Genomic DNA, 26,347 nt, shown 5'->3' on the forward strand with positions numbered 1-26,347 from the left:
AATTGCAGGACTTACAGGATAAGGAAGAGGCACTGTGTGTTAATCTGGAAAAGAGGAAATGGAAAATCCTTTTTACAATGGTGAAATATTCAAGCCTCTTTCTCAAGCAGAACAGGCTGAGTACAAGGCATTCAAAATATAGCTATGAAAGGGGAAGTATTGCTAATAGACAATTTCAATATGCCACAGACGTTGACTTGGGCATTATTGCTAGAAGTAGAACGAACTGTTCCAAAAGTTGGTAATGGAATCATACATGGGATGGGGTTATACTGGACCTAGGTGCTTACAAAAGGGGATCGTGTTTCTGATCTTATAGTGAGTGATCATCTGGCATCCGGTGATCACTGCATGGTTGGTTCAATATTAAGACACATGGAGAGGGTTTATTCAAAAGTGAAGATTCAAGACCTGAAAAAAAATAAAACTATCATGATAGGGGAATAACTCAAGGAGTTGTTAGCTGGGCAGGGGAAGTGGAAAGGCAGTGGACAAAACTATAAGAAGCAACAAACCTTTTTGTTAGACAGTAAATAAAAACAAGAGAAAAAGAACGCCACTTTTTTCTTAAAAGCAGCAGCTATACAGTGGTAAGATGGTGACCTGAAGTTCATAAGCCCAACCAGCTGCCCTCTGAAGTTTCGTCTTCTTGACGTAAATTTCCTCTCTGCAATTGCAGTTACCTTAACTGAGAGGAAGGGGACAACCGGCGGTCAGCCGCCGATGGCCAGCGTTTTATCCCCTGAGCAGCAAGTGCGGGACCACTGCACAACGAACTGCCCACAGATGAAAGGGTTGTAGAGTTCTTTGATTAGCGCCGGCGAAGGAGCGTCGACGCTCTTGGACCTGGAAAAAACAACTCCATCGCTCCCGAATTATTCAACCACCATGTCCAAAGGAGTGGAGGAGTGAGTTAGAGGTATATGGTGAAACGGAAGACGTTTACAGCAGAACCAGAATCGGCGGAACTACTCCTAAACACCTATGAGAAATCAACTTGGAGTTTTTGGCTCCCCTGGAGGTTACATTGAATACCATCTGGAAGGCGCTTCGGGACCTAACGGTGGCAGTAAATAATTTTGTTTCAGATATAATTCTATTAGAGAGTTACATGGACAATTCAACTGAACCCTTTGAGAGTAAAAAATTGATATAACAAATGATTCTACACGAGCAAGAAGTGGTTATGATTTTGAAAATGATAATAGACCAGAAATTTTGAATAAAATGAATACTATTATAGATGATTAATATCGAGATTATTGTTTTTCCCAGAGTTCCGGGTATGACTCCTAAAGTTTTCCTCAGAAATATTTCCTCAATTATTACTTTAAAAGGAGTGAAGCTTGTGAAAACTGGGATTACTTTAATCAGTGGGATTTGAATTAGAGACTTAAGTATATGTATTGTTAAATAACTTCTGGTTTTTAAAAGAGAAAGAATGTAATCAGATGTATTATTTCTAACTAATATTGAACAATAAGTATATTTTCAATGAAATGATTTGACTATACACCGTATTGGCCTTGAAGAAGCCAACCAGATGATCAATGTGGAATAATGAATTAGACAAGTAATATCTGGGGATAATCAGTGCCGGAAAGAATATTTGAAGCGGGGGAGTCGGAGAAACTAAACAAATTCTCTGTAACCTTGGAGGATGTAATGGGTCAGTTCAGCAAGCTGAAGAGTAGTAAATCACCGGGACCTGATGGTATTCATCCCAGAGTATTAATAGAACTAAAAAATGAACTTGCGGAGCTACTGTTAGAAATATGCAATCTGTCCCTAAAATCGAGTGTAATACCGGAAGACTGGAGGGTAGCCAATGTTACTCCGATTTTTAAGAAAGGTTCCAGAGGAGATCCGGGAAATTATAGACCGGTGAGTCTGACGTCGGTGCCGGGCAAGATGGTGGAGGCTATTATTAAGAATAAAATTGCAGAGCATATACAAAAACATGGACTGATGAGACAAAGTCAGCACGGATTTAGTGAAGGGAAGTCTTGCCTCACCAATCTAATGCATTTTTTTGAGGGGGTAAGCAAACATGTGGACAATGGGGAGCCGGTTGATATTGTATATCTGGATTTTCAGAAGGCGTTTGACAAAGTGCCGCACGAAAGACTCCTGAAGAAATTGCAGAGTCATGGAATCGGAGGTAGGGTATTATTATGGATTAAGAACTGGTTGAAAGATAGGAAGCAGAGAGTAGGATTGCGTGGCCAGTATTCTCAGTGGAGGAGGGTAGTTAGTGGGGTCCCGCAGGGGTCTGTGCTGGGTCCGTTGCTTTTTAATGTATTTATAAATGACCTAGAGATGGGAATAACTAGTGAGGTAATTAAATTCGCCGATGACACAAAATTATTCAGGGTCGTCAAGTCGCAGGAGGAATGTGAACGATTACAGGAGGACCTTGCGAGACTGGGAGAATGGGCGTGCAAGTGGCAGATGAAGTTCAATGTTGACAAGTGCAAAGTGATGCATGTGGGTAAGAGGAACCCGAATTATAGCTACGTCTTGCAAGGTTCCGCGTTAGGAGTTACGGATCAAGAAAGGGATCTGGGTGTCGTCGTCGATGATACGCTGAAACCTTCTGCTCAGTGTGCTGCTGCGGCTAGGAAAGCGAATAGAATGTTGGGTGTTATTAGGAAGGGTATGGAGTCCAGGTGTGCGGATGTTATAATGCCGTTGTATCGCTCCATGGTGCGACCGCACCTGGAGTATTGTGTTCAGTACTGGTCTCCGTATCTCAAAAAAGATATAGTAGAATTGGAAAAGGTACAGCGAAGGGCGACGAAAATGATAGTGGGGATGGACGACTTTCCTATGAAGAGAGGCTGAGAAGGCTACGGCTTTTCAGCTTGGAGAAGAGACGGCTGAGGGGAGATATGATAGAAGTGTATAAAATAATGAGTGGAATGGATCGGGTGGATGTGAAGCGACTGTTCACGCTATCCAAAAATACTAGGACTAGAGGGCATGAGTTGAAGCTACAGTGTGGTAAATTTAAAACGAATCGGAGAAAATTTTTCTTCACCCAACGTGTAATTAGACTCTGGAATTCATTGCCGGAGAACGTGGTACGGGCGGTTACCTTGACGGAGTTTAAAAAGGGGTTAGATAGATTCCTAAAGGACAAGTCCATAGACCGCTATTAAATGGACTGGAAAAATTCCTCATTTTTAGGTATAACTTGTCTGGAATGTTTTTACGTTTGGGGAGCGTGCCAGGTGCCCTTGACCTGGATTGGCCACTGTCGGTGACAGGATGCTGGGCTAGATGGACCTTTGGTCTTTCCCAGTATGGCACTACTTATGTACTTATGTACCACGGTTTTTTTTTCTGTTTACTGTTTAATTGATCTCCTTATCTTGTTTCACTCTCCCTATTTAGTGGCCTAAGGAAGAGAATAGAATTACCTGACTGAAATAATTCCTACATATTACTTTCTCTGTATTTCCAGCAAGTTGTTTTATCGCTTGTAAAAATGTAAATGGTTATAAATAAAAAAATTTTAAAAAAGCAGCAGCTATAAATGTGAGGGAAAAAAGAGGTTAGCCTTCATAAACTACAAGAGATGGCAAAACAAGGTAATAATATCTGCAAAAACTGGTAGTCAGGAAAGAAACTCAAATGGAAAAAAATAACCAATATTGTAAAACAGAAAGGGAAGTCATTTTTTTTTTACATATGATAGTGATAGGAGGAAGTGCAAGTTTCACATTGTGAGCCTCAAGGGTGAAGGAGAGGAATATGTACAACATGGTAGGGATAAAATGGAATTGCTTAACAAATATTTGTTTTATGTTCACAAATGAAGAGTCAGGAATAGCACTGCAGAAAACAAACACAAATAGAAATGAAAATGAAGTATACCTTGAATGATTTTCAAAAGACTGTTCATGAGGAGCTATGATAAACTAAAGGTGGACAAAGCAATGGGGACAGATAGAATACATCCAAGGGTATTAAACATCCAAGGGTATTAAACATCCAAGGGTATTAAAGGAACTTAAGGAAATTCTGGCATCTCTGAAGGCAGACCTTTTCAAAGTTTCTTTAGAAACTGGAGTGGTCCTGAAGGACGAGGGAAGGATAAATGAGTCTCTCTCCACAAAAGCTTAATAAGGAGGAGGTTGGGAACTTTAGGCCAGTTAGTCTGACCTCTGTGGTAAGTAAATTAATAGAAACACTTCTAAAACAGATAATAGTGAGGTTTCTAGAATCCAATGAATTGTAGGACCTAAGGCAGCATGGTTTTACTAGAAGCAGGTCTTGTCAGACAAATTTGATAAATTTCTTTGACAGGGTGACCATAGAATTGGATTGAGAGAGATCACTAGATATGGTGTACTTAAATTTCATCAGAGGCAACTTATAAATAAGCTTTTCATTAACACTACATTACATTTGGGCTTATATGCCGCTAACACCTATTCAATTCTAAGCAGTTGACAAACATCCTAAAGGGTTATAGAAATCAGAACATACCTCTGAGAATTACAGCAAATTGCTTTGGGGGAAGTAGGATTCTGATCCTAATACATATTTCCTAAATAGAAGTGTTTTAATCATTTTTCGGAACATGAGACATGATTGTGAAGGAGAGAACATTCCGGCAATACCTTTCCAGAGTCTGACTGATTGGATTTGTCGAAGAACACTAGTTTTTTTTTTTTACCCTTAGATGAGGGGAAGATGAAAAAAAGTTAGCAGTTTCTTGTATCCTGGTTCTTGCAGAGGTTGTGAAGCAGAAATGAGCTAGTAGGTAGCTGGGGATCAGTCCTTGTAGTGTTTAAAAAAGGAAGCATGCCAATTTGAAAGATACTCTCTCTCTCTCGACTCAATGGGTAGCCAATGTAGTTTGATATAGAAAGGGGAGATGCTGTCAAATTTTGATAGAACAAAGATTAGTCCGATTATTGAACTTAATAATTTGGAGTTTCTTCAGTGAGGTCTTTGTGCAGCTTAAGTATATTAAGTTACAGAAGTCAAGGGATGATAGTAACAGTGCATTCATAGCGGTTGATTTCAAAGTACTTCCGAATGGTGCCAAGCTTTCACATTAGGAAGAAACTTTTTTTGGCTAAGGGGTTAACCTGTGCCGCCAGGGAAAGAGATATCAATTTCCAAGCCTAGGAGTTTTGATGGTTGTAGAAAGGGTAAAGTTGACTTGGTTGATGGTAATCAACTTAGGGATTTGTTCTGGTTTTGAGTTGAAATGTAAGAATTTGGTTTTTTTTCTGTGTTGAGCTTTAACTTATGGTCATACATCTATGTTTCTAGTAGGGTGACATATTGTTGGACCTTAGGTATGTCAATTTTGAAGATTGATTGGATGGGGATTAACACTGAGATGTCATCCGCATAGATATGATGGAGAAAGCCATAACTGTCTAGTTGTGAGCTTAGGGGTCGGAGAAAAACATTAAATAGTACCATAGAGAGGGGGGAGCCCTGTGGGACCCCGCATCTACTACTCCAGTTCAGGGATAAGTTCGTGTGCAGTTTGACCCTGTATGATCTACTTTTCAAGAAGCCTTTGAACCATTTTAGAATTCCTTTGATCCCCATGTCCTCGAGGTTCCATAGCTGGATGGTGTGGTCCACTAGGTTGAACGCCGAGGATAAATCGAATTGGAATAGAAGTGCACTTTTCCCTTAATTTAGCAGTAGTCGAACATGCTCCAGCAAGCATCACAAAACTGTTTCTCTGCTGAAAAGTGCACGGAATCCATATTCGGGTCCTGGAAGGATATTGTGCAGGTCCAAGTAGTGGCTGAGCTGTAGAGTCACCATATTTTCCATTAGTTTAGTAAAGAATGGGATGGAGGCCCACCGGTCCTGTACTTAGAAACCGATTTTCTGGGTTGGTTGGGATCTTTGGGTATTGGTGGGAATACGATTTCAGCCATGTTTTTGCGAGAAGGCTCCTTGTGACAGTTGTTCGATCCATGAGTAAACACTGGCGCGGAATGATGATGGGGCCATATTCATTAACTAGGAAGGGCAGATATCTAGTATGCAATAAGAGGTGACATACTTTGAGAAGAGTTTGTTAAAGGCAGACCACTATCCAGCTTATAATTGAAAAAGAAAAACGCCTATATTGCGACCCAAATTGGGAGATAGACGTTTATCTCACAAAAAAGAATAAAGCGGTATAATCGAAAGCCGAATTTGGACGTTTTCAACTGCACTCCGTCGCGGATGCGGACAAAGTTGATGGGGGCGTGTCGAAGGCGTGGTGAAGCCGGAACTGGAGCGTGGTTATCGGGCGATCAGAGATGGGCGCCTTTCGCCGATAATGGAAGAAAAATATACGTTTTTAGCGAGAATTTAGGGCACTTTTCCTTGACCCTATTTTTCCACAAATAAGGCCCCAAAAAGTGCCCTAAATGACCAGATGACCACTGGAGGGAATCGGGGATGACCTCCCCTGACTCCCCCATTGGTCACAAACCCCCTCCCACCACAAAATATGCCATTTCACAACTTTTTATTTTCACCCTCAAATGTCATACCCACCTCCCTGGCAGCAGTATGCAGGTCACTGGAGCAGTTATTAGGGGGTGCAGTGGACTTCAGGCAGGTGGACCCAGGCCCATCCCCCCCCCCACCTGTTACAATTGTGCTGCTTAATGCTTAGTCGTCCAACCCCCCCCCAAACCCACATGTAGGTGCCCCCCTTCACCCCTTAGGGCTATAGTAATGGTGTAGACTTGTGGGCAGTGGGTTTTGAGGGGGATTTGGGGGGCTCAACACCCAAGGGAAGGGTGCTATGCACCTGGGAGCTCTTTTACCTTTTTTTTTGTTTTTGTAAAAGTGCCCCCTAGGGTGACCAGTTGGTGTCCTGGCATGTGAGGGGGACCAGTGCACTACGACTCCTGGCCCCTCCCACGAACAAATGCCTTGGATTTATTCGTTTTTGAGCTGGGCGCTTTCATTTTCCATTATCACTGAAAAACAAAAACGCCCAGCTCACAAATTGTCGAATAAACATGGACATCTATTTTTTTAAAATACGGTTCGGTCCGCCCCTTCACGGACCCGTTCTCGGAGATAAACGCCCATGGAGATAGACGTTTTTGTTCAATTATGCCCCTCCACGTAGCCTCAAAGTCTTTTCAGGTTCTGTTAGCAAGGACGCCTTCTTTAGGAGTCAGGGTTGAAGGCGAATTAAGATCTTTGTCAGTGACAGGGGAGAAACAGACTGAGTTTACTGACTTTGTTTTGGAAGTGTATGGCTAGTTGGTTAACTGTGTTAAGTTCCTCTATCGCAGTGTCTTCAGCTTTTTGAAGTGTTGTAAGTGAGTTAACAATGGAGAACAATTGCTTCATGTTACATCCTCTTTTTTGAATCAGCTCTGCATAATATTTTTCCCTGGGTACATCTATAGCTTGTTTATAGGTGTGGACTATCACTTGCCAATTGGTCCTGGATAGATTAGATTTGTCTTTATTCCATTTGCATTCTAGTTTTCTGCATTCTCATTAAGTTTCAGTAGATCAGGGGTGAAACATCTATCACTCTTCTGTACCAGCTTAGTTTTGGAGCAGAGAGGTGCTATTTCATCCAGAATTTCGAGGCCAAAACAACTGGACACAGCGGCTGTGTTTCAGCACAAAAGCGCCTGCTTCAGGAGTCTGAAAATATGGTGTATAGTAATACACAGGTAATCTATACAGCTTGAGTTTGGTACACAAGAGGTAAACAGTGCTCCAAGGAGATTATCACAACCCAAAATCAGGTCTCGACAGGAAAAACCAGTGATGCTGAAAAGTAAAACACGGCCGCTAAGTTGTTTCAGTGTATTCTCAATAAATATTGTATACAAGATCTATTCCGTCTTCCTTGTGGTCCTTGGAGGTGCCAACCCTTTACCCTACTCTTCGGTTCACCGGTTCCCAACCTTAGTCATAAAGGGATTATTTTGTTTTTATTTATTTTTATTTTTTTAATATCATGTTTATTTCTTCCAGAGCCATGTTTCCAACAGACCATTACAAACACAAAGAGGCAGTAAACACTACAGAGATGAAGATAAGGACATATATTTTTTTAATTGATCACTAGCAATATATAACTGATGTTTAAGCGATCTTGCAGAGTACCATTGCAATTTATATAGCTTATATAATAGCACAGTTTTTGAAAATGTAAAAATGATCTGACTATTCATCATCATTTTTTCTCAAGTGCATTACCATCATTTACATGACCTATATATTGAATCATACATCAGCCTCTCTCAAATAAGAAAGCGTCCCACTGACTCACATATTCATTTACTATTCATGTTTTGAGATTGTATTTTTTATTTTTGTTTCATTCCCATTTTTTTATGATTAATATTTTGGTTTTATTATATTTTCTATTCTTGCACTTTCATTCTCATTCATCCAGGGATATGCTATTTTGTACTGCTCAAGCTGGTTTTTTATGAAGAAGACTTCATATATATTTGTTCTAACAGAGAATTTGATAGTAAGTACCACATATTTATTGGTTTGACATTTTTATCATCATTATTATTTTTTTTTTTTAATCATTTTGATTTTTGGAGTTGTTTGTTATTTCATATGTTGGAGATAATTAATTATGTGGTTCTTATACATTCATTCCTCTTCTTTCAGCCGATCTTATTTAATAAAGACACTGACTAGGTAGGTGTCCTCAATTTTTAATTTTTTTAATTATTTTTTAATTAATTATTCTTTTAATTTTTTTAATTTATAATTTTTTAATTAATTTTTTGTTTTGTATAAGTTTCATAACTCATTCTATGAACCATTTTTTATGTGTGCGCCCTTTTTTTGCTGGTATTTTACAATATAATTCACAATATTTATGTATTATATGTGCTTTTAATTTATATGCATTTTTATATTAGATTTTCAAATAATGATTTGATGTTGGTGTTATTTTACATGTCCACTGCATATATATTTTATGCATGTTCCTATGCACTTCTATATTATCTTTATTATTTACATAATCTTTAAATGCTCATTTTATTTTCAATCCAATAGGGACTCTCTATGTTTATAATTCATGTCAATGTTTTACAAGTACATTACAATTTTTATTGATGTTTTATATTTTTTATATATACTTTATCGATATCCATATATTTTATGTTTTACAAGTTCATGCTTCTAACTTTATATGTTTGTTATTTATCATAGCCCCTGATGCAGCCCTATTGTTGGGCAAAACACGGCCTGTGTCGGGCATTTGTTTCATGTACGGTATCTTCAATAAAGTCTTTTTGGATATTATACTGATCTGCCGGCTTGTTTTCCACCTAATATCTTAAGTCTTCATAACTGTTAGTTCAAAATCCTACTTCTTGCGACTGGAGTAAGGGAATCCCAGAATGGGGACCATGTTTTACAAAACTTGTCTCCTTCTTGGAGGCCAGGTCCACGATCCCTTTCTTTTCCAAAGAACAACAGTGGATCATCGCAGATCTCCAGTGTGCCACAGTCGGACTTTCTGCAGACAACCACAGCTGCAGGATTGTTCGCTTTGCCATCAAAGTCGCTCTCTGTAAAAAGGCTTTATATCCCAGAAGCCCCGGGCGCTGAGTCAAATAGTTGCTCTGGAGATGGGCGCCAGTGGCATGACCAAAGCAGAGCCACATGAGCACAGAGCGATCTCCAGAAGGACTGGATTCGGGGACAAGTCCAATACATGTGACCCAAATCAGCATGTCCACTCCTGCAGCGAGGGCAAGAGTCAGATGAACGAAGAGTGGGGCCGAAATGCTCTGCGCAGGGAGACATGCAACCGAAGCACAAATCTATATTGGATCTCACACCAGGCCACGTTTTCTGTCCGCTGGTAGACAGAGCGAAGGCACAAAGCTACCTGATCAGGCTGGAGGTTAATGTGTAGTTCTCGATTCCAAGATTGTGTCACCTTGGAAAAGCCCAAAGCGGGCAAAGAGTCTCTTAAGGATCTATGAAAATAGCACAATGGTGCCCGTTGCTGAGCATTCAAGCCAACAAATCATCCCAGACTTCCCAAGAGTCTTGATTTAATGCTTCCTGTGGGAGGGAACTAATATAATGGCGAATTTGATAGTATGCAAATATATCTTGCCCTCCCAAGTTATATTCATCTTTGAGTTCCCCAAAGGGCTTTATACCTCCCTGCTCTGATATTACATGATATAAATAGTGGATCCCAGCGGAGGCCCATTTTTGAAAAACAGCCGAATCACTCCCCGCCGGGAACGCCAAATTACCCCGAATTGGTAACAGTGGGAACACCTCTCTGTTTCTCCAGCAGTGCTTGCACACCCACTTCCACGCAGCCCGCAAGGGCGAGAAAATGTATTTATACGGTCCCAAGCTGGACATTTGAACAACAGGAGCTTGCAGCCAGTATGCAAAATGTGACAGTCCCAGCAGGCTGGTCTCTGCGGGAGTGCAAGAGAAAAAAACTTGTAGACCGGAACCAGTCCGATATATGTCTAAGATGGCTAGCAACAGAAAATAATCGAATATCTAAAAGACCCAGCCCTCCTTTCTGGCGAGGAAGCTTTACAGTTGTTAATGGGACTCTAGCTCGTTTACCTTGCCATAAGAAATAAGTTAAACTTCTTCCTCAACCACCTGTCCTCCTTTGCCCGCCACCATATCGGGAGCGTTTGAAGTACGTAAGTCCACTTAGGGAATAGCACCATGTTATAAAGGGTAATGCAGCCCAAAAGGGAAATCGAAGCGCCTGCCACCCCCTCAGTTGTTCGCTGCTTCAATGGCACCAAGTTGGATGAATGAAGGTGGGCTAGCTCCGGAGTAATGTAAATTCCCCAGGTATTTAAGTTTTGACTCTTCCCACTGAAAAGGGAAATTCCCCACCCATTTTGTTCGAATTTCAGACTGAACAGGCAAACCCAGTGAGAAACTCAAATTCAGCCAAGGCCCCCAACAAATGGGTCACGGATGACCTGGGGCGAGTGAGGGTTAAGCGAATATCATCTGCGAAGGCCAAAACCTTTACGGTTTGTTTGGGTAGAGAGATCCCAACTATGTCCGGGTCTTTCAAAATGGTTCGCAGGAACAGCTCTAAATATAATAAAAACAGAGCTGGGGAGAGGGGGCACCCCTACATAGTAACATAGAGGGGAATAATCGAACGTCGCCGGCGAAATAGGTCGCCGGCGATCTATTTTGGCAGCGGCGCAACAGCTGGCCGGAACCCTATTTTCAAAAAAGATGGCCGGCCATCTTTTTTGTCGATAATACGGTGTGGCCCGGCGAAATGCCTTGGATTTCGCCGGGTTTGAGATCGCCACTTTTGTTTTCCGCGATAATGGAAAAAACTGCCGGCGATCTCAACCCCGGCGAAATCCAAGGCATTTGGCCATGGGAGGAGCCAGCATTTGTAGTGCAATGGTCCCCCTCACATGCCAGGACACCAACCGGGCACCCTAGGGGGCACTTCAAACATCTTTTATAAACAACCAAATTAGCTTCCAGGTGCATAGCACCCTTCCCTTGTGTGCCGAGTCCCCCAAATCCCCCCCCCCCCCCAAACCCACTGCCCACAAGTGTGCACCATTACCCTAGCCCTAAGGGCTGAAGGGGGGCACCTACATGTGGGTACAGTGGGTTTTGGGGGGTTTGGGAGGGCTCAACATTACCCACCACAAGTGGAACAGGTAGAGGGGGATGGGCCTGGCTCTGCCTTTCTGCAGTCCACTGCAACCAACAACAACTGTTCTAGGAACTTGCATACTGCTGTCAGGGTGCTGAGTATGACATTTGAGGCTGGCATACAGGCTGGCAAAAAAGGTTTGTATTTTAATAATTTTAGTGTGGGAGGGGGTTGGCGACCACTGGGGGAGTAAGGGGAGGTCATCCCCCATTCCCTCCGGTGGTCATCTGGTCAGTTGGGGCACCTTTTTGAGGCTTGGTCGTGAAAATAAAAGGACCAAGTAAGCCCGGCGAAATACTGCTTATCGCCGGGTTTTATTTTTCCATTATCCGCGAAAGCCGGCCATCTGGTAGCCACGCCCAAGCCTGCCCATGTCCCGCCTTCGCTTCGCCGCCAACACGACCCTTTGAACTTTCGCCGGCGAGGCGAAGGGAAAGCGGCAAAGCTTTCACAAATGTAGCTTTCGATTATACGCTTTTCGCCGCTTTTGCGAAATCGCCGGCCATATCCTGATTTGTGTCGGGAATTAGCCGGCGATTACTTTCGATTATAAGCTGGATAGTAACATAGTAGATGACAGCAGAAAAGACCTGCACGGTCCATCCAGTCTGCCCAACAAGACAAACATATGTGTAAACCTTACCTTCATTTGTACCTGCCTTATTCAGGGCACAGACTGTACAAGTCTGCCCAGCAGTACTTCCCGCCTCCCAACCACCAGTCCCGCCTCCCATCACCGGCTCTGGCACAGACCGTACAAGTCTGCCCTCCACTATCCTCGCCTCCCAACCACCAACCCCTCTTCGCCCCACCTGCTCCGCCACCCAATTTCGGCTAAGCTTCTGAGGATCCATTTCTTCTGCACAGGATTCCTTTATGCATATCCCACGCATGTTTGAATTCCATTACCGTTTTCATCTCCACCACCTCCCGCGGGGGGGCATTCCAAGCATCCACCACCCTCTCTGTGAAAAAATACTTCCTGACATCTTTCCTGAGGCTGCCCCCCTTCAACCTCATTTCATGTCCTCTCGTTCTACCGCCTTCCCATCTCCGGAAAAGATTTGTTTGCGGATTAATACCTTTCAAATATTTGAATGTCTGAATCATATCACCCCTGTTCCTCCTTTCCTCCAGGGTATACATGTTCAGGTCAGCAAGTCTCTCCTCATACGTCTTGGAACGCAAATCCCGTACCATTCTCGTAGCTTTTCTTTGCACCGCTTCCATTTTTTTAACATCCTTCGCAAGGTACGGCCTCTAAAACTGAACACAATACTCCAGGTGGGGCCTCACCAACGACTTGTACAGGGGCATCAACACTTCCTTTCTTCTGCTTATCATTCCTCTCTCTATACAGCCTAGCAACCTTCTCGCTACAGCCACCGCCTTGTCACACTGTTTCATCGCCTTCAGATCCTCGGATACTATCACCCCAAGATCCCTCTCCCCCTCAGTACCTATGAGACTCTCACCGCCTAACACATAAGTCTCTCTTGGGTTTCTACTCCCTAAGTGCATCACTTTGCATTTCTTCGCATTGAATTTTAATTGCCAAACCTTAGACCATTCTTCTAGCTTCCTCAGATCCTTTTTCATGCTTTCCACTCCAACTCCACTCCCCTGTCTAGTCCCTCGCTGCACTACGAATGCAGCAGACTGAACAACGCTGATTAATATACATGCAGTGGGAGAATGATACAATACTTTCACCGCATCCATGAACCACCCCGTCAGGCCTACATACATCAGAACCTGAAATAAATAGCCCCATTGTACTTTATCGAACGCCTTTTCGGCGTCAAGACTGGTCAACAGCAAAGGGTCTATGGTAACTTTACTATGCGCAATAGAGAGAAGGACCTGTAGCACGTTCAAAATAGAGTGTAGACCTTTCACAAAACCAGTTTGATGATCCCCAATAAGCAGATGGAGGTACCCCACCAATCTATCCACTAACACTCGTGCTAAGATTTTAATATCCACATTCAGTAGGGAGATGGAACGATAAGACTCTACCTGGTCCGGGGGCTTTCCCGGCTTGGGAATGAGAGTTATTAAAGCTTCATTCTCCCTTGAAGAAAGGAACCCCCGCTTCACTACTGCTTCATAGTAAGATATTAACGAACCAACCAGCTCATGCCCCATTAATTTGTAATACTCACTTGAGAAACCATCTAGACCCGGAGCTGACCTAGTGGGAAGAGACTTTATGACTCTCTGAATTTCTTGGGCCGTCACAGGGGAAGACAACTGTTCGCTGGCGCCCTGTGCCAAACGAGGCATACCCGCGTCGACCAAGTACTCATTCACGAACCCACCCCGCGAACCAGGCTCATCAGAATAAACTGTTTTAAAGGAAATATAAAATGACGCTGTAATCTCCTCCGGACTTTTAAGGAGAGTGCCAGTAGCACTCCTTAAATGGGGAATGCATCGACGGGACGCCTTTGTCCTGGCCACCTGAGCAAGCAGTCTCCCCGGCCTGTTATCAAACCTTTGAAAGCTCAGTCGCCCCGCTAGCAAAAATCATTTAGTCTGTTCATGAATAAGTGCATTCAGGGCGGCCAAAGCGGACGCCACCCTCTCTCTATTTTCCTTGGTGGGGTTCTGGATATGCGCTGTTTTTGCAAGCTTGTATTTGGATTCCATTCTTATTATACCCGCTGCCAACCACTTGTTGTGAGTGCTCACAAATGCTATGATCTACCCCCGCATAACCACCTTAGAGGCTTCCCAGAAGATAATCGGCGAAGAACACGACTCTATGTTCGTCTCTGTATAAAAAGTCCATCGCAACTTAAGGTAATCCACAAAAGCTCTATCTTGGGACAAGTAAGATGGAAAGCGCCAAAAAGAAGCAGGGAGTCCCTTGACTTCGAATTCTAAGTTGATCCCTATGACTGCATGATCCGATACTTCAATCGGGCCAATATAAGCCTTGCTAACCTTAAAAAACTAGGAATTCGTTATAAGTATATGATCTATACGAGACCATGTATGATGAACTTTGGATTGATGGGTAAAGTCTCAACTCGTGGGATTTCACAAACGCCAAGGGTCTACCAGAGAAAGAGAGGTGCACAATGCAGGAATACCTTGCCCCCCAGGCAGTACCGTGCGCGCCCCGGTAGAGGATCTATCGAGTTTAGGGTCCATAACTTGATTAAAGTCGCCCGCCCACACCCATGGCTCGTCTGAATACCGCAAACCCAGAGCAGTGAGTGACTGGAAAAAAGCCAGACAGTAAGCGTTGAGCCCATAAATAGAACAAAAAAATTTTTTTGACCCATATAGTTTAAAAGCAGTAGTACCACACTACCCTCCGCGTCTTTATATATCAATTGGATTGGCAAGGAAGGCCTTTTCTCAACAAAACGATTACACCTCCTCTGCGGGCTCCAGAGGAGAAGTAGTAGCACTCCCCCACCCACCGTCTCTGCAATTTAGAATGCTCGCTGTCTGAGAGCTTGGTCTCCTGTAGACAGGCTATTGAGGCCTTATGCCTATTCAGTTGAGTCAATATTTTACTACGCTTAACTGGCGAGGAGATCCCGGATACGTTCCAAGAGAGAATTGTAAGATTAGTCTAACCCATCTTTCCCAAAATGTAGCAAGACTCAGCATGTGCATCGGATCCAAAAGAAAAATCCCTGGGAGTCCAGCCTCCCCCAGGGAGCCACACAAAATCATCAGAGCAAGGAAGCTACCCCCCCCCCAAGCGGCCCCTGCCTTCAAATGTCCCACTTTCCCTTCCCCAGCATCTCAGACTTCGAAAAACCGCCACCCCACTCCCTTCCTCCTCTTCTCTCCCCACCTCCATATCCCCCCTGCACCTTCCCATCTAATCCCCCCCTTATCTTCTGTCTTCTCCATTCACCCAGTTACACTGGAGATGGAGTCGGGTCGTGGAATCATGCTCAGAGCCCCCACCCACTACAGAAAATATCCAAAAATCAGTCTACACATTAACAACACCCGCATGCATATTTGTGTTATTGATCCCTGTGCAGCGTAAGTCATAATAGTTTACTCTCCAGCCTGACCAAGGATGTTGTTGTCCCGCAGGTATGTTTGAGCTTCCGTTGCAGAGCGAAATGAATGCCAGTTGTCTTGGATCTGCACTCGCAGCACTGCTGGATATTGAAACGCAAAACGAATTTTCTTAGCAACTAGGATTGAGCACAAGGGATGAATTGCTTTCTCTGCATTTGAATCTCCATGGAGTAATCCTGAAAAATCAGACTATTCCTTCCATTATATTTGAGAGAATCTCTCTTGTGGCGAAAACCCTGGAGAATTTCTTGTTTGTGTCTATAATTTAACATCTTGGCTACCAGCACTCGCGGCCTGTTTTGGGCTTCAACTTTCCTCCCAACACAGTGGGCTCTCTCTATCACCACGGGCCCCATAGAATCTGACAGGGCCAGCTCCCTTGAGAGCCATGATTCTAACCATACCTCCAGGTTGCGCTCCGGGAGTGATTCAGCCAGTCCCACAATGCGTATGTTATTCCGGCGGGAGTGATTTTCCAGGTCCTCCAATTTGGATGCTTGTGTTGTCAACTGCTGCTGCAGGCTCACAATATCAGGCCATACGGTCGTGTGTCATCCTCTAATGCCGCTACTCTGATCTCCGCATCATTCACACGGGTCTGCATACCATAGAGCGCGGTCTGGAAGCCTTCTAGTTTTCGATCCAAAGCTATCCATTTTGGCTCCCACGCTTTCGCAATAGTGGAGGTTAACTGCTCCAATTGAGCGTCGGAAAACGTTGCCGGCGAATCCAGCATGCCGTCGGCCATTTTGTCTTCGACGGCGCTTGTTTTTATTTTTCCTTTTTTATTCAGTTTCTGCGCCACTACCGCCGGCAAACTTCGTAAGTATCTGTCCATGTGGGCTACGCTGCTCTGTCGGAGCACAGGGATCAAAAATGTCTCCCAATTTAGTTAATTTGCCAGTGAGAGCTCCGGAGCTCAGGCAATCCGCTGCTGCCTAGCTCATAGCACCCATGTGACCCCTCATTTATTTTTTTTAAGAGTCAAATAAGGTAATTCAAATGTACATATCTATACCAGCATTTAAATTTTGAAGATTGGGTATGTGAGTATTATAGATGTTCACCTACTGCTTTGCCTCACATGGCTCCTTATAAAATTATCCCCTTTATGACTAAATATGGAAAGAAAACTACACAAATAAATTTCATGAAATTCTGTACTTTGCATTAATTATGGCACTCACTTTTCCTTCATCTCTCGGTGTATCACTTAAATGTACAACAGGACCAGGGTGAGTCTTGGTAGATCTGTATTTAAAAAAAAAGTTTGAAAAATATTAAATCATTGCACACACATTTTTTTAAATAAACTGCCATACTACAACTGTTATCTCATAGAAAGTTTATATGACGTTATAAAACAGATGGTTATAGCCCACTTAATACCACAAAGTAAGAAACACCTAAAGGGAAAAAAACTGAATAAAGGCTAAGCTACTGACAAAGTAATAATCTCTGTCTACCAGAAAATGAATCAATTAGTTAATTTATAGACAGTCTTTTACTAAAGGTTAGCACATGAAAAGTCTGAGTCTACCATGGTTGTGCTATCTTTTCCATATAGTTTTTATATTATTACTCCGCATTAACTGATTGAAAATGTTTACCTATGTCAGAAATATCTCTAACAGTTAATAGATTAACTAATACCACACTTATTAGTGCTAATACAGGGGGCATTTCCCCTACTGCTACACAACTGACACATTATTTTCAGTCTAAAATAGATCTTTTTTCGGTTTAACATAAACAGGATTGATAATTGGGATATGCAAGACCCCTCCCCAGATAACTATTGCCTAATAGACTGGAGTTGGAGTACCTTCTCTCAAATATCTATAGAAAATCTGGTTACATTTTGTAATAAGTTTTCAAAGTCTCATAGCTCACTTGATAACTTATTAGAAAATCTAACCAAATTTTCTATAGATATTTGAGGGAAGGTACTCCAACTCCAGTCTATTAGGCAATAGTCATCTGGCGAAGGGTCTTGCATATCCCAATTATCAATCCTATCGTGTTTATGTAAAACTGAAAAAAGATTTATTTTAGACTGAAAATAATATATCAGTTGTGTGGCAGTAGGAGAAATGGCACCATTTGAATTTAAAAACACTATTAAACTGGATGAAGATTCTTTTTCTTCCAGCATTTTCTCTTGGAATATGCCAAGATTATTTTAACTCCAATAATGAAAACTCCAAAGGCATCAGTGAGTGATACTTCTTCTATAATTATAGACTAATGGCATCCATTCCCTATTTTGTTACGATTATGTTGGGTTTGGTTACAAATCAATTAGTAGCTTATCTAGATCAGTTTGATGTATTACATTCATCTCAGTCTGGTTTACATGCAGCACATAGTACAGAGACACTACTTAACTACTCTGTTGGAACAAATCAGATTGTGAGTAAGGGTCAGCACGCTCTCATTATGCAACTAGATCTTTCCAGTACTTTTGATGCAGTTGATCACAGAATATTACTTGAAACGTTAGATGGAATATGAGTATCTGGTAATCTGCTTTTGTGTTTTGAAGATTTTTTTATCATATAGAGCTTACAGAGTTAAGATGCAGAGAGTTCTATCAGAGAAATGGTCCCCATTATCAGGGATCCCACAAGGGTCTCCTTTGTCACCAGTACTATTTCATTTTAGGGAGAAAGCTAGAGATGGAAGGATATCATGTTTTCATCTATGCAGATATTTCTGTTCTTTTTCAAGTAAACTGCAAGTTACAGGATATACACAACAAAATATCTCCTTGCTACTCCTTAAGTATGGATTGGATAAATACACATTATCTTAAATTAAATAAGGATAAAATAAAGTTCTTATTAATTGGTTCTAAACTCAATCAAAAAGTAGACCTAAACTTCAGAACTGATGGGATAGATTATACACAAGAACATTCACTGAAACTTCTGGGCATTCCTTTCTGAACACGCTACCAGAACCCTTATCCAAAAATTGTCACCTCTCGATTGGATTATTGCAATTTACTTCTCACTGGTCTTCCACTCAGCCATCTCTCTCCTCTCCTCTCCAGTCTGTCCAAAATTCTGCAGCACAACTTATTTTCCGCCAAAATCGTTATACCCACACTAGCCTACTCCTCAAGTCACTTCACTGGCTCCCTGTCCGCTTCCACATATAGTTCAAACTTCTCTTAATGACCTTTAAATGCATCCATTCTGCTGCCCCCCATTACCTCCCCACTCTCATCTCTCCCTACATTCCTCCCCGTGAACTCCACTCACTGGACAAATCTCTCTTGTCGTCCCCCTTCTCCTCCACTGCTAACTCCAGGCTACGTTCCTTTTCCCTCGCGGCACCTTATGCCTGGAATAGACTTCCTGAGCCTTTACGTCTTGCTCCATCTTTACCTGTCTTCAAATCTATGTTGAAAACCCACCTTTTCACCACTGCTTTTGGCTCCTAGCCTCTACTCAATTGCCCTCCCCTTGTTCCTTCTCACCCAGTACTTCCCTCACCCTTAATTGTCTTGTTTGTCTGTATTTTTACAGCAGGGACTGTCTTTCTGTGTCAGGTGTTCAGCGCTGCATGCGTCTGGTAGCGCTATACAAATGCTAATAATAATAATAATCTATGGAAGACCAGATCAATCATCCTATAACAAGTACATTTGTACTTTAAGAACATTGAGAAGTAGCCTGGATAAACAATTCAGATCTAGCTTTTTCTGAGAGATTAGGATTATATTCATATTTGGCTTTGAGTATTTGATTATAAATGGACAAGTCAGGAGCTGTCGTGTGCTGGAAGTCAAAGGTTTTAATATTTTGATCTAAGGTTTGAAAGCATTCTGTTTATGATTCCATGCCATAATACTGATGATCGCTCTTCCCCCGCCCCATCCCCCCCGCAAAGGAAGGCCTTATATGCTTCCCAAAAAGTAGAGGGAGAAACCTCTGAGGATTCACTTCTAATAAAAAAAATCTTTGGTAAAATTGTCAATTCTGGTAAGGGAGTCTTCATCATTCAATATAGCATTATTAAGTCTCCAAGAAGATTTATAGGGAAATTATTTATTTATTTTCTGCATTTGTATCCCACATTTTCCCACCTATTTGCAGGCTCAATGTGGCTTACATTGTTCTGTCATGGCTATCGCCAATCCAGAGTTAAAGATACAAGTGGTGATACATAAAGAACATGAATAACATAGTAAAATTAATCAAACAAGTATGAAGAGATCACAATTCAGAACCAGAGAAAAAGTGGTATTGCATTAGGGTTTATATGATGGATCGTTGCAGTATGCTTTGATGAAGAGGAAGGTCTTCAGTGATTTCCGAAATTTGGTCATGAATTTTTTTCACACCAAATGGTAGTGCCATAGCTGCGTGCTTATGTATGAAAAGTTGGATGCATGTGTTAATTTGTATTTTAGTCCTTTGCAGCTGGGGAAATGGAGATTCAGGAATGTGCGTGCTGATCTTTTAGTGTTCCTGGGTGTTAAGTCTATGAGGTCTGACATGTAGACCGGGGCCTCTCCGTAAATGATTTTGTGAACAAGGGTACAAACTTTGAATGTAATACGTTCTTTAAGTGGAAGCCAATTTAGTTTTTCTCTTAGGGGTAAGGCTCTTTCGTATTTTGTTTTACCAAATATGAATCTGGCTGAAGTGTTTTGAGCTGTTTGAAGCTTCTTGATGATTTGTTCTTTACATCCAGCATAAAGTGCGTTGCAGTAGTCTAGGTGAGAGCACCATTCATTGAACCAGCCTTCGAAAAATTTCCCTTGGGAAGAAAGGTTTAACTCTTTTGAGTTTCCACATTAATTGGAACATTTTCTTTGTTGTATTCTTCACATGGCTTTCAAGTGTGAGATTACGGTCAATTGTAACTCCAAGAATTTTCAGGCTGTCTGAGACAGGTAGAGTAGGGATATGCAAACAAAGACACAGCGGTGTGGTCAGAGAGATGAATTGAGTGGATGAAGGAGGAAGCAATCATTGATGTGAGTGGGGCAGACACGAGAACATTGTCTGGCATAAGTACTGTGCGGAACTGAAAAGTGAGTACAATCTTTAGTTCTCAGGTGTAGGGAATACATTTACAACTTACACAATGAACAAGGTAATACTGTTAACTCTCCTGAACATAAGACTGCTCTTTTTGAGAAGTTTTACTCTTCGCTCTTTAAATCTGAAGCGAGTCCTTTGCAGATACTACTCAATTTTTAAATTCTGTTATGCATCCCATTCTCTCTCCTACCACTCAAAAATACATGGCCTTCCCAATTTCTACTCAGGAAATGATCTTTGCTATCACTTCTCTGGCCTCTAATAAGGCTCCAGGCCAAGATAGTATAATCGCTGAGTTCTACAAAACATTTAGTAACCTTCTAGCTCCACATCTTATTACCTATTTGAGGGGCCCTTTTACCAAAGGGCTGCCATGCGGCAACAGGAATGCCATGCACCAACCCGGAACTACTGCCAGCCCAACATGGGTGCCAGTGGTAGTTCCACCCCCACCACGTGCCATTTCCTGCACTAGCAGAAATATTTAAAAAAATAGTTCCACAGGGGGTTACCAGTGGTAATTGGGCAGCGTCACGTGCTGCCTAGTTACTACCGGGTTAGCACAGGAGTCCTTACCACCACTTCAATGGATGGGCAGTAAGTGCTGCCCCCCCTAAAAAAAATAGATGCAGGGTCATTCCATGGCAAGTGGTCTAAACCTTCCCACCATCATGTCTCCAATTTTGTTCAAATTTTATCTGTTGCGCGAGTCAGGTGTTAAATGAAGTTTCCCAAAATTTGAGGTCTCTAACTGCAATAGTTGCAGATCTAGACCCCCTTTTCTGAAAGGTTGTCAGTCCATGAGCGCGCGACATTTACCATTTTGGGGGTCTAATAAAATCCAAACACATTTATAAGAATGGCTAAAAAATTCAAATCCTGTACAGTTTTTGATGCTAATTCCGATGAAATACATTTTAACATTATGGATGCAAAATCCAGTCAAACAAGTTGACTCAAAGTGTGCATCAAAACTGCTCGCGACTCATCGGAACATATTTGGACCAATATTCAGACCGCAACAACTTCCATGCAAACAAAGATACGGACTTGACATTTTGAACAAGCATTATGCTTGTGCTGGACATAATACTGCCAGATTTGCAACTAACCAGCATCTATAACTGCCCTGCAGGATCTCTTCAAAATTGGCAGTCAGCGCAAATAGTAAAATGTACCAAAGTTCAAAGCCAATTATTAAGAGTCTGCCTGAATCAGCTTGTGAACAGTAATCTGAAAGAGAAAATTGTGCTCTACAACACTGATATGTTTTTGTTTTGCAATGCCACCATTAAGTAGCCATAATTGGCTTTGAACTTTGGTACATTTTACCATTTGCGCTGACAGTGCCAACTTTGAAGAGATCATGCAGGGCAGTTATAGATGCTGGTTAGAGTGATTCAAGATGGCGGTGTGTTAAGACGCGCTGAGGGATGCTCGTGGAACTCGTCTTGGAGGAACAAACTCTCCAGCAAAATGCCCCACACAAAACGTTAAGGGGTCTGCGAGATTGATCCCCCCACCAACCTCGACTTCCTCTCCGCTCCAGATGGGTCTTGAGCTATTCTTGGTGCCGGTTCCCCAGGCAGTACAAGACGGGGATCCCATTGCGGGGACTTCAAGGGAAGTTGAAACCCTGCCGGGAGATGAAGTGTCTCTCTCTCTCTGAACTCAGCATCAGCCTCGATCCCAATGGGTGAATTCTGCCCTGCAGGAAGTGTATTGGGTAAGCTCACCAGTGAGGGGTTGGAATCGTCGTGAAAGACACTGAGGACTGAGACAGGAGTCTCAAAGAAAATGCAGGACGAAATAAGCCTAGGAATGATTTGGAGGAAGCTGAATGAAATGGACAGTACTCTACAACAGACATCAGGTGAAGTTTCTACTTTTAAAATTAAGTTTGAAGAATTAAATTTGAAAGTGGATAAGTTACAAGGTGAATTAGCTGGAAAAAATTCAAAATATTCAGAAGGATGTAGATTCTATGCAAGAATTTAAGCAGGCTGTTGTTAAAGACAATATGGATCTTAGAAGAAAAGTGGAACAGATTGAAAATTTCAATAGGAGACTAAATTTACGTCTGCTGAACTTTCCAAAAATATTTGGGATGAACCCGCAAGATTTATTTAGAATATATTTAAATGAAGTATTAAACATACCCCAGGAATCAATGCCACCAGTAAATAAAAAATATTATATTACAAACATATTAAAGGAAGATGCGGGGGAAAACCAAGAATTACAAGTAAATGGGAAAGCTCTTGGGGATATTTCAGCTATACTGGAACAAACTCTACTCTGCTTGTATCTCTATTATTTGAGCAAGACCTTAATAAATATAATGATACTTTATTTTAAAAACTTGAAGACATGTTTTGGAGGTATAAAGGTACAAATATTCCCTGATTTGACGAAAACAACCCAACAAAGGAGAAAAGCTTTTTTGGCTTTAAAATTAAGGACAATAGAAATCAGTGGTACATTTTTCTTAGCGTATCCCTGTAAGTGTAATAAGTTGGGTGAGGTGAAATATACTTTTTATTCACCTGACCACCTGAAATCATTTCTGGACTTGAAACAACTTAAGTAGTTAGATAAAGCTTGGAATAGCACGCCATTATTTCTTCTTCTTTTTTTTTTTTTTACTTTAATATGTAGAATCTTCCCTAACTCTTATCGCTCTCTCTCAAAATGTAAATGTGGGCTACCAAGCAAAGAAACTCATTTTGTTGATGTGAATTGTGATAATGTTGATTTATGCCATTAATGTACTTTTATTTGAAACATTTGCGGCTGTATTTCAAATAACAAGTTGTTCTTGTTAAAATTTTGAATTAATAAATAAATAAATAAAAATGTACCTTGCTGTTTGCTACTGACTAAAAGTGTGAACGCTTAATTCTCTGGGGTAAAAACCAAAAAAGTAATGGCGGAAACTAACCAAAAAAAGTGATGGCGGGAGCTTATGCCACTAAACTAATCTATGGAGTATTCAAAGCACAGCACCAAAAAAATGTAAATGGTAAATAATGATGATAAAACCTAAAAAGAAGCCAAGTTAAAAAAACAAACGCCATGGTAATAGATGAAGAGTATAAAGTAATAATGTTTGTTCCAGTGCGTTTTTACCAGTAAAAAAGGTGCTGGTACTCAAATGCTAGGCCATCCATCAGGGGTGAGGTGATCACTGAGGGACCCACCCCACAATAGCCAGGCCCCCTGCAAGCAGTCACAGAATGTATGACAAGGCAGAATTGGTGTGTAGAACCTGAGCTCTTTCATTAAAACTTGGGGTCAATGAGTCAATTTTAGCAGACAATGGAAAAGGTGCCAGTACTCAGTACCCCCTCAAAAAAAGCCCTGGTTTGTTCACTGAACACGAATGATAAATGACAATGTAACAAAAACAAAACATGGCACCCAAAAACAGGACTTATATAGTGAAAAAATATATAACGCTTATGTCTAGAGTGTAACAGACCTATAAATATTGTTGGGCTATGGCTAAATAAAACAGTGCCGATAGGAGACACCAAACTCATGTGAGACCTAAAAAGAAAAGAAATGGAATCACAAGTGTGTAAAGCTAATGTAGTGTCTCCATTTTAAAACAAGAGAATAGAAAGAGGAGCCAAAAAATAGGTGTTTGTCCTCAAAATGAATGAGAATACCGCTAACAGAAACTGTTAAAAATCCACCATAAACTCCTTGGCTGGAATAAGAGAGGTTGAATCAGACTTAGATTTTGGCGCAACTAAGCAAAATCTTTATTGGTATTTCTCCAAGTCATTACAAAAAGTTGTTCCCTCTGGAGCAGAGTTGGAACAGCCAGCAAGACGTTCAGGCTGAGCTACAAGGCTGCTCAGATTGGCTCTTTCATTCTGCATTTAGATACTGTTGTAAGTTTCATTTCTTCTAAATTATGTGATTTTTGCTTATTCCAACTTATTGTTCATATAAGGATATTTCCTGTTCCTGTTTCCTTAACAACCTCTCCTGCTCCAATCACATCCACACTTTGTGGTCATTGGTCATTTCCTTATCCCATACACGTGATCCCCAGCAACAGCAAACAAGTTGCATGAAACACCTGGCTCCTCTTTTCTCTAAACACATATTTGTGGAGGAATATCTCCTTCTTTGGAGGGTCCTCAGTCTCATCAAGGTTATATCAATTTTTTGTCTGCCATATGTGGGCCGCATAACTACAGTTCCTCATGAGTTTCTCCTTGTCATGTGATTTACCAGAAGTGCATAACAATATTTGCTATTTACTGATAATCAAGGCTCATGCACTCTGTATACAGGCCGCAGTAGGGAAAAAGGAAACTTATGCTGACAGCAGTTCTGAGTGCTTGCAGACCAAGCAGGGGAAGAAATATAAACTAACGTCACTTCGAATAAAGGTACATTTCTAACGTCACTTAGAATAGTCAATCTCATGCAACGTTTATCATAACTTAGCAGCTTGTATTTTTTTTTTTTTTTGAGTGTTTATACTGTTCGGCCATTGTGACAACAAAACGGCCGCTGCTTTACTTCCACATATAATTCTAACTAAGCAACTCTTCCTTTTTTCTTTTTCCTTATATTTCAGAACTGTTAAGCTACTAAAATATTGAAGGTGTTAACATGATCTGATATTTTAGACAATATGGTGGACATTTTACAAAGTTTTTGTAGCGATATATATTTTTTATTTCATTTTTTCATTATTTTTTTAATCTTTTTGCTTCTCTTTCAATATTTTGTGTTTTATAGTACAGAGACACGACATTAGCTATGTACACTTGTTCTTCAGTTTGTTTACCATTTCTCTACCCCACCCCCTTTTTTTATATAAAACTTGTCTAAACCATGAGTGGAGTTGAACAGGTAAATGTAAAATGTCTGTTTACGCTTTTCAAAATTACTAGGACTAGGGGGAAAGCGATGCAGCTACACTGTAGTAAATTTAAAACGAATCGGAAAAAATTTTTCTTCGCTCAACGTGTAATTAAACTCTGGAATTCGTTTCCAGAGAATGTAGTAAAGGCAGTTAGTTTAACGGAGTTTTAAAAAGGTTTGGACGGCTTCCTAAAGGAAAAGTCCATTGACCATTATTAAATGGACTTGGGGAAAATCCACTATTTCTGGGATAAGCAGTATAAAATGTTTTATACTTTTTTGGGATGTTGCCAGCTATTTGTGACCTGGATTGGCCACTGTTGGAAACAGAATGCTGGGCTAGATGGACCTTTGGTCTGTCCCAGTATGGTAATACTTATGTACTTACTTAGGTCTCACAGTTTGTTATTGTTTTTTACTGGCACTCTACTTTTAGCCATAGCCTAACAATATTTGCTTTTCCAGTAGCAGTATGTTAACTCCATAGATTGCATGCACTCATTTTTAGAGGTAATTTTCAATATTCACATTATACCCAAATCTTTTCAATATATTACACTCATATCCTAACTAATCTTATCAAAAAGAAGAGTACAGTATATCTAGTTATTTCAATATAAATCAATACCTTTAAACATATATGATTTAAGTTAAAACATCCTATGCCATCCCCTTT

At 41.3% G+C, this 26,347-nt stretch overlaps 1 protein-coding gene across 2 annotated transcripts in view; it reads right to left on the reverse strand.

Annotated features, from left to right (window-relative positions):
* The window catches only part of STXBP5L (syntaxin binding protein 5 like), a 663,841-nt gene that overhangs the window by 509,258 nt on the left and 128,236 nt on the right, over positions 1 to 26,347 (reverse strand). For both annotated transcript variants that reach the window (XM_030203985.1, XM_030203984.1), the window contains exon 6: positions 16,915 to 16,978. In XM_030203985.1, the coding sequence (XP_030059845.1) occupies positions 16,915 to 16,978 (64 nt within the window). The remainder of the gene's footprint in view (positions 1 to 16,914; positions 16,979 to 26,347) is intronic.

The sequence above is a fragment of the Microcaecilia unicolor genome, chromosome 5 (assembly GCF_901765095.1).
Source record: "Microcaecilia unicolor chromosome 5, aMicUni1.1, whole genome shotgun sequence".
Taxonomy (NCBI): Eukaryota; Metazoa; Chordata; class Amphibia; order Gymnophiona; family Siphonopidae; genus Microcaecilia; species Microcaecilia unicolor.